Source organism: Trichophyton benhamiae (assembly GCF_000151125.1).
Source record: "Trichophyton benhamiae CBS 112371 chromosome Unknown contix00201_1.exp, whole genome shotgun sequence".
Classification (NCBI taxonomy): domain Eukaryota; kingdom Fungi; phylum Ascomycota; class Eurotiomycetes; order Onygenales; family Arthrodermataceae; genus Trichophyton; species Trichophyton benhamiae.
Window position 1 is genome coordinate 433,985 of NW_003315098.1, and position 9,000 is coordinate 442,984.

The 9,000-nt window shown below is 49.2% G+C and overlaps 2 protein-coding genes across 2 annotated transcripts; both read right to left on the minus strand.

The window, feature by feature from the left end:
- Positions 1–327: 327 nt before the first annotated feature.
- On the minus strand, positions 328–915 carry ARB_00895 (uncharacterized protein; the record flags this gene model as incomplete). The annotated part of the gene is made up of 2 exons (XM_003012966.1): positions 328–567; positions 640–915. The coding sequence occupies 2 exons, from the start codon at positions 913–915 to the stop codon at positions 328–330; spliced, it is 516 nt and encodes a 171-aa protein (XP_003013012.1).
- Positions 916–5,685: 4,770 nt separating this feature from the next.
- Positions 5,686–8,244, minus strand: ARB_00896 (uncharacterized protein; the record flags this gene model as incomplete). The annotated part of the gene is made up of 2 exons (XM_003012967.1): positions 5,686–5,970; positions 6,046–8,244. 2 exons carry the CDS (start codon positions 8,242–8,244, stop codon positions 5,686–5,688), a joined length of 2,484 nt encoding a protein of 827 aa, XP_003013013.1.
- Between the last annotated feature and the right edge of the window lie 756 nt (positions 8,245–9,000).

The following is a 9,000-nucleotide window of genomic DNA, read 5'->3' on the forward strand; positions in this document are numbered from 1 at the left end:
TTGCAGCCAGTAGATAGAGAGCCCAGTAGTTTCGTATCGAGGAGATGTCGATCGAGTGGTAAGAAAAGGTCGCAAGGATAAGCCGTGATCGTCACTGGTTTAATTGACGGGTTGGATTTGTTTGTTCGTTGTTCAATCGTTTGATCGAGGATGGGGTGGAAGGTGACACGCCGAAGCTCAAGTAAGTCGCACCGTAAAGCCATCCGCCGCCTCACATCAATCGTGTATGACCCTGACCATCCCCAGACAAAGCAAGTAAAAACGGAAAGGAAAGCAACGGCAGTGCAAGGCGAACGTCGGAAGATTGGAGAGGACCCGCGGAGAGGTCTACATGACGAGACACTTGCCATTGTTCGCTGGTTCGCTGGGCGTCTGGGACTTCTCGATCTCAGCAATCATCAGCTCAAAGGTGGACGAGACGTTTGTGTCGTTGCGGGCGCTGGCTTCGACCCAGGCGCAGTTGAAGCTCTCGGCCAACTTCTTGCCTTCTTCCGCAGAGACCGTTCGCACGTCTGCGGGGAGATCGCACTTGTTGCCGACGAGCACGAGAGGAACCCAGTCCTGGCCCTAGAAGCTGTTAGCATACACTATCTCTATAACCGCTAGAAAGATACAAAGAGAAGACGAAGAAAGACGCACGAGGTGGTTGAGGATCTTGTCGCGGATGACGGTGACCATCTCAAAGGACTGTCTGGAGGCGACAGAGTAGACGATCATGTAGCCATGGATACCGATGAAGTGCTTCGAGTTGAGGATGCTGTACTCGTCCTGGCCCGCCGTGTCGACGATCTCGGTCATGTAGTCCTGGCCCTTGTGCTTGATGGTGCGGTTGAAGGTGTTCTCGATCGTCGGGTAGTAGTTCTCGACAAAGGTGCCCTCGACGAAGCGGACGGTCAGCGACGATTTGCCTGCCATCAGTTAGCCATCGTGTCTCTTGTCTTTTGTCTGTCCATTCTTCTATATCAAGTCTGTTGTCTCTTGTCTGTTGTCTATTGTCTCTTGTCTCTGGAGTTGGGTTCACTCACCAACGGCCCGACTGCCCACTATGGCGACCTTGCGTTGTTTGGTAGCGACCATGGTGATGGTGGAATCAGTAGCAGACAGCTGCACTCTGAGGATGGACAGCAGGGAGGATAAAGGCGCAGATGGAGATAAAGAAGAAGCAGAGAAGGCGAAGAAGAGAATAAGAAGAAGAGAAGAGAGAGAGAGAGAGAGGAAAAGCAGGACGAGATATTTTTCTTGTTAAGGTTTGTGTCTGGATCTCGAGCTCGGTCGAGTCTCTGCTTCGTATTTGCGGTTCCAGGCAAAAGGGACGGGGAAGCAGACGAAGAAGAAAAGAAAGCAGGACGAAGCCGGCGAGATATAGGCCAACTAGATATTATACTCAAGAGGACTAACTACTGGCGGCAGCGGCTTTATATAACGTCTTCGAAATAAAGGCTGGGAAGATCCTTCTGGTAGCTGCTTCTGGCCTTTTTATGCTTGCTTTTGGCTTCTGCGATCTAGCCAGGATGCTGGGAAAGCTTGCATCTCGAGATGACGTTGAGTTCGTCCTGGCTGTATCATCAACTCACGGCCTGCGGCGATGGCGGGCATGCCACTTGTCTGCTTTGTATAGATTAATACTCCGTACGTACTCCCCTTCTTTCAGACCAAGTATAGTGCGTCCCTGTCGGACAGCCCCCTTCTTCAACCCCTTCCCCCCTTCCCCCCTGCGGCACTTATTTCTGGCACCAGCGAGGAAGCGGTCGACCTGACGGAGCGTGGAGTTCGCTCGCGGGCCCCTGGCCGTTTGGATACCGGATGGCGGCCTTATACCAGCGGAATACATGGACAGCCCAACCCCGTAATATTCCACGTGAAAAAAACCCGGCGTCTGGGCCCTTTTTGCAAAGCAGGTCAAGGCCAGCACCAAGAAACTCCGCGGGCTGGCCACCGTTTTAAGGATGAGCAGCAAGAGTTTAAGGCATGCATAGCGTCTTGTTTGCTTCGCTCTGCCGCCTGAGACGAGACCGCCGAGGCTCTCCTAGGCCCCCTCCCCCCCGGGTGATGCCGTCCTGGGCCCTGGCATGCTCCCTCTGCCTCTCGCTTTTCCCTGGCTTCTCATTTTGAAGCGCTGCTATCCTTTTCTTCCACGCCTCGTTGCTTCTGTGATCTATCTACCGGTCAGTCCAGTTTGAAATAGCCTGCACAGGGATACAGGGAGCTCTTGAAACGCCCGTCAAGCTGGCGACCCTCTAGCCGTATTTCCTCATTCCTCTCACCTTACTTTTCTCTCCCGTGTCTTTTTGCTTCCATTCTTCCATTGGTAGGTACATACATCGCAGAGCCTTGGCCGCCGCCTTCTTTCATGGACAACCAAAAAAATAAAAGAAAAATCCTGCTTTGACCTGTTCCCAGATGCTCGGATCAGATGAGATCTAAATAAACCGATAGATCGAGCCCAGTAGACAAACGCCTGGAAATCTAAAATCCTCTAGCCAGCGCTCATCAGTAAACTTGTCATAACTTGTGCTTGGGATGGACATGCCTCGACCTCTCGCATCCTTTCCTCTTCCCCTCCTCCCCCCTTTCCCGCTCTGCTTCCTGCTGCTCGTCTCCAGCCTGCAGCTCTTTGCTTGTACTTTGTTACATGCCCAGTTACACACCCGTGTAACTAAGTTACCTCTATACACCCCTCCTCCCTGCGTGATAATTACACAGCTAAGTTCGCGTCGCCTTCTAGAAGCCATCCCGAAGGATCGGCATTGGTCAGCTGAACGGCCCCAGAACCTGATCCACCGCCGTACATCCGCCTCGACTTATTTTGCGCGTCTCTTTGCCTTCCTGCGAGTTCGTTCGTTTTGGCTTCTGGTGCCTGTCTTTAGTCAGGTTTGTTTCGTGAACAGTGCAGGTGCAAGACCGGTGGCGTATTATTGCAAGGTGATCTGTCGTATCCGCACTGCGCGACGGCCGTCCAGCAGCCGGAAGCACCGTCGTGCATCCATCTGTCTGTCTTATCCCTATCCCTTCTGCTCATCCTTATCCCGCTGAGGCAGTGGGAGAGTGGCTGTGAAGCGTAACCAAGGGATGGAGCTGCTGGCCAACCGTGGATGCGAGTAAAAGAAGAGGCGACGTTCGACCTGCTGCTTTAGGACGCTTCAGCCGCCTCACGTGAGCACTTCTTTCTCCAGCTCTGGCTCCATCCTCGGCCTTTGCTCTTCTTGCGCCGCGCATCTTCGAGTTTGCGTTATTGACCTTCTATTCGCTGCTCTGTCTTTGGACGACACGGCTCGCCATGGCCCTGGTCCAAGCTGTCTATTCTCCCATTCGACGGACATGTGAACTCACAGGGCGTTTGCCACCGCCTTCTCGACCGTGTTGGCGCTTGAGGCCTTAGGTCAGCCACAGGATATACCCAGACACCCGTGGGATGCTGAGATGCGCACTCTCCGGACGCCCTCATCTCCAGTAATAATAAGCTACTACGTACTGAGAACGCAGCAGTGGGATGGGCTGCTTTCTTCCGCTCGACCTCCAGACCAAGGCATGGCTGGGGTTCTCCTCCGCCTTTTACTCGAGTTGTCGTTGCAATTAGGGATAGGCTGTGGGGCGGCATAAGTTAACTACACTATATCAGCTACATACTTCACCCTTAAAGGGGGTATTATTATGATATGCTCCCTCTCCTCCTGTCCAGAATTGGCTTCGTTCGGAGAAAAAGGCCACGCGACATCCTTCCACTTCTTCGTCATGGAGCTCCCACTCTCGCCAGCTTACCGGCTGTTAGGCAGAAAAGAATCTCCACCACAACTTCCATCTCCGAATCATGCTAACATTTTAACTACGACTCCGTACACCTGCTAAACATCACACCCTGATGTGGACCAGCTGCCTCTTTGCATCCATCCCAACGACCCATTATTTAAGCAGCCAGATATCTGCACTCCAATTCCCCTTTCCTCCTTCCCCTTGCAGTCATATTATTCAAGAAAGATATATATTCGTCAGCGCTGGCGCCCCTCTTTCCGCGAACCCGGAAACACTAAAGATTAGGTGCCTGACATGCGACATATAGGGGGTCCCGCTGGTTCTTAACTTCTATTCGGATATGTGTTCGGAGAAAGCGGAACTTTAACTATCTGTTTATTATCCCACGGAGCTTCCCGGACTCTAGTCAAATTTAGCCGTTAGAAAATTTTCCACCCTGAACGTTTAAAGGCAGTCGTTGGTAAGACACCCTCACTCCGTCGGTAAGGGCCGTGGGAAATCTAATTACACTTCAAACGCCTTGCAGGCATCTGAGACAGAATGATGCTACTCTACCACTCTTGGTTATTGCTTGCTTTAACTTCAAATTCGTGGAGATATCTTCCAAGGAGCGCCTTGTGTCATCAGCACATATGCTACCAATATATTCGAGGATCAACTTTCTTCAAAGATTACCCTATTTGATGCTTAATGCTTGATGTTGTCTTCATGCTTTAGAGCTTCTGGTGATCTTTTGGCTGTCCTGGACACTAGTTTAGAGTAAATCAAGCAACCATCATCATCATTTCCACATCACCACCAAGAGCTTTGAATGCCTTGGATATGCTTAAAAGAACCAAGCTCGGTACCTGGACAACATGGAATCAACGAACCAATATTTTTGATCCTACGATTTGTTTGGCAGTCCTTCCACGTGACCCTTCGGAAGTTCCGATCATGTGATGTTTTGGTATTGATTAGTCAGCCAAACACTTTTGGCTATCCCGAGGTTCGTCCGATAAACGAGCAACAGCCTCAACCAAATGCCGGGATTTCCACAGTTGCGCATCTCGCTGGACAGGCAGGGCAGGAGATGTGCAAAGGCTGAGATCCCGGGACTTTATGACGGATGGCTCAGGTTTCTCTCGGTTGTACTCCGTAACATTACACTGAATACGGTGCGGTACGCAAGAAGAAGTCAGCAACGTAATCTTTCTGACTGTCAGGCTTGTTGTCGCATTTCCTATTCGTCCGAATTCAATATCAATGCAGGTCGAGCTCTATTTGCCACTTGTTTTCACTGTGGCTCTTTTTGCGGGCTGGTCAACTCAACCTTTCGTTTGTTATCTCTATTTCAATTTAGAAAGAGAATGACCACGAAGAAGTTGCCCATTCATTTCGAAGCCTCCAAGGTTGCTCTTGGCTTGGCGAGTTGCGGAACGGCCCGACAAGAGGCAGCGTGGGGTATCTGATTCGGTTTCTCGCTGCAGTTTTCGACATGTTCAATACACAGTGTAGATAGATGTAGGGTTTTAGCAGTTGGTAAGCTGCGACTGTTCTATAATGGCAATTCTCGTACTTATGTTGAATAAACCATAATGACTTTAAATAATGCCTTTTGAAAACTATAGCTCCTTTTCATCATTCTACCCTTCAATTTACCCAAGCTACTTGGCTACATCTACTTGTCAGTACTATTCTTTAGAGGTACTTGAAGTTTGAAATACATAATCTATGGAGCCCATGCCAAACGGTGTATTCGCTACACGGATTGCTACGGAGGCTGAACATGCACTAGATGCGGTGGCTCTATGCCACAAAGGAACCATATTTGAATTTGGTTGCATGCCAATTCCCAGAGGTATCAAAGGATATAAAAGTAAGAGTATTTAACAAAAATTGATATAGTCTATATCACATAGTTCATGATGTTGTTAGCATCACCCGTCCCTGGTTTCAAGCTCTGTCGGCATTCCGTATGCGATCAACGATCCCTTGAAGTCTAGAGGTGAATCCTGTCATTGCATCTTCCGCATCCCCTCTAGCGTCATGAAGCTCGTCCTCCACTTTCCGGTGATAATGAAGGAATTCCTCCACTGTGCCTAGAAGACGCTCAAAAGTACGGGACTGTATGGTCGAGCGTAGATAAGAACGTGCCTCGTCATCAAGAGAAGCAGTACAAAGTAGGACGGATAAATAACCAAATGCAACGTTGGAGTGCGTTTGGACCACAGAATCAGCCTAGAAAAAGTGTGTCAACGTGAGAATTTCCAAAAGAACACTAGTTCCGCCTTGAAAACTAAGGTAAATACTCACCTCTGCTATGGCTTCTAAACCATTGGTAAATAGTGGAATAAGTCTGTCAATCAACGTAGTATTATCTACACGTGATTCAAACAAAACATGTCGAGCTGCGCTGCTCCATTCAGTAAGGTTTATCAGGGCCCCAAGTGCCAATATCACTGTATCCAGCAATGATTCTTTGTGAGGCCCCGTGGTTTCGTCTCCAACGGATTGAAAATTGGAAATGACAATGTGAGCGAGCGCTTCGATGAACTTGGGGGTAGAAAATTCCTCACAGAGGGTGGGATTGTTGTTGGTAACGTTGAGGATTAGTCGGATTTCAAGAATTTGTATCTGCCTGCATCGAACGTCTTGCTGATGCCCTAAAATCGATAACAAGTGACCCAATTTTGAAAGGGGTTTTAGTGCCTCTTGTTGTTCCTCGTTTAAGGATATGGTGTGTATGGTATATGACTCTAAGATTGAAAGTGTAAGTTCAAGAATAAGAAGTTCATCTGGGCCTGCTCCCTGGATATCTTCTATCAACGCATGCTGTATCAGAATATGGATAACTTGGCGCAAAATCGAAACAGGCATGGTTTCCATAGAGTTACCCGTCTCGCGGAGTTTGCGGACAGATAATTCGAGACAACGAAGCGTCAGTATTTGGGGTGTTATAACAGAGGGCGTTTGGCTACTCCAGATCTTGCTTGATGCTAACTTGCCGCAAATATCCTGGATATCCGCCTTGCCAGCCTTCGTCATCTTCAAGTCCTTCCGCTTGGCGAGTTCAATCATGCTTTTATCTTTGAGTAAGGATGGAGCCACTGCAAGGATCTGTGCCCAACAATCTTGTAACGTCATCGGTGATATCGAGCCAGAGCTTAACAATAAAGCATAGACGCAAGTAGTAAGATAACCGCAAACGAGATCAAATTCTCTGCGCTTTATCTTAGCAAATCGCTTCTCTAAGGCATTGCTTAGGAAGCGTTGCGAAAACTGAGCGTCAAAGAGCTTCGTGCATAACTGAACCATACCGCTACGCTGTCTGGATATAGAAGCTGTTTTGTCTTCAATATCTTCGAATATGGTGTCGATCATGGCATGATATCTTGCATTATCTCCGGAACGACGGAGTTCATGAATACTCCGTATAGTACTAGGGCCGCTTATACTTTCTTCTTCCAAGCAGGCCGAAAGTGCGGATGTTTGGCGCGCCAGGCCCAATGGTGGCTGGCTTGAAGAGCCACTTATTTTGCTTGCCATCGAATCGGGCGGAGGAAACCCGGAATCAAACAGGTTACCACCTATTTCCTCTATGGTGTCCATTTCGTTCAGAAAAGATCGTTGTCGAGAATAGGTCGCCTTTAGCCCGCTTGCGACTGCTTGATGGATGCTGTTCTGTTTTTGACCTTTAGAACGGGTAGCTCCTGTATCGTCTGATGGCACGGTATCAACTGTAAATCGCTGGTCAGCGGACCGTACTGGGCTATGAGAATTCGCCCGAGACATCTGGTCCCTAACAGATCCCTCGTCACCCGACAAATCACTCGAAGAATCTGCCGTCTGTCTACCGCCTAATGCATCAACTATCCGTTTTCGTTCCGCAGTAGGTGTGATCGTCTTTGCAGGGCTATCACGCCCCCCGCCAACTCCAATACCAAAACGGCCATAGGTATTCCTCAGTCGGTCGGTACCCGTAGAGAAAGACTTTGTCAATCGCGGCACCTTTTTCGGTGGCGTGGTTAGTCGTCGTTCCCGTACTGGAAGATCTCGCGAACTTGCAGCTACAAACTGCGCATTCGTTGAGGTACTGCTAGCACCACCTTGCATTGCCGATCTAGAGGGAGGTCGCTCCAGTTTCTGTTTCGAGGTACGTGTCTTAACATCCTGTCTAGGCTTGGCCGGGGAGCGGATGACTACTTCCACCTCAGGAAGTTTCTTCTCTTTTATAGGATGAGACGCCGCATCTTTGCTTCCACGGGTACTGGCAGTGCCATAGGTGATCGCTTTCCTGGGCGGGGTGTTCTTTGGTGCAGCCTGATCGAGTTCCTCTGACCGCCAGACAGCCTTGGGCGTGTTCAGTTTCCTTCGTTTAAGCCATGGCTGAGAGCGGCTTTGACGGTCCTCGTCGGACAGCTGAACATCATATATGTCAAATTCCTTTTTCTCCTTGGGTGTACACGGCATTGTGGGTGATGCAGCATTGCGCATAGCTGTCGAGGATCCCATATCTCGGGTATCACTTTTCCTAGTCTCCAGGGCCTGCCCTCTTTTTGCCAACGGGGAGTCATTTGCTTTTCCGTGAGCCTTATTCACGTCACTAGGAACGCGCTCCAGAAACCTGCTTCCCCCACTGCGCGCCTGTTTACCATACGTCCGTATATTACGCGATGGCGTGGATTTGTCGGCTGTAGGCATGTCTAACTCCATTTTTCCTTTCGAGAACTTGGTAAGAAAGCAATCTTAAGGCCAAACCAAGGCTTTATAGAGGCCGAGCCGTATGGTGGAAGGTAGCGCAAACTTGCGCGCAGTAACGGATCAAAGGGTCTGTCATCGGAAGGCCGCATGTATCCTGCTTTGTGAAGGTAGATTGGCCTAATAAATAAGAATGAATATTCATTAGCTCTTCATTTTCTTGCATTGTATGCGACAGCGACGGTCTGTCAAACGCGTACAGCGCATTCTGGTAGATGGAAGATAGCATAGACTGTACCGATAAATTGCCGCTACAGTATCTCCATGGAAAATTCAGTTAAATACCCTCATACAGCTTGACCAGTGGACATCCATTAGATTAGAATCGGCTCAGCCGAGTACTTGTGGGAATTGATGCCGGCTACAGCTGTAATTGTTGACAATGATGATGTTGTGGGCAGCGATGGTAGTTGTAACTGGTGGGTGGGCTTGGTCTGTCTGTAGTTACTTGTCGAGACCATACCGGAAATATGTAGCTTCGGAACACTGTCGGATTACTATTCTTCTAAA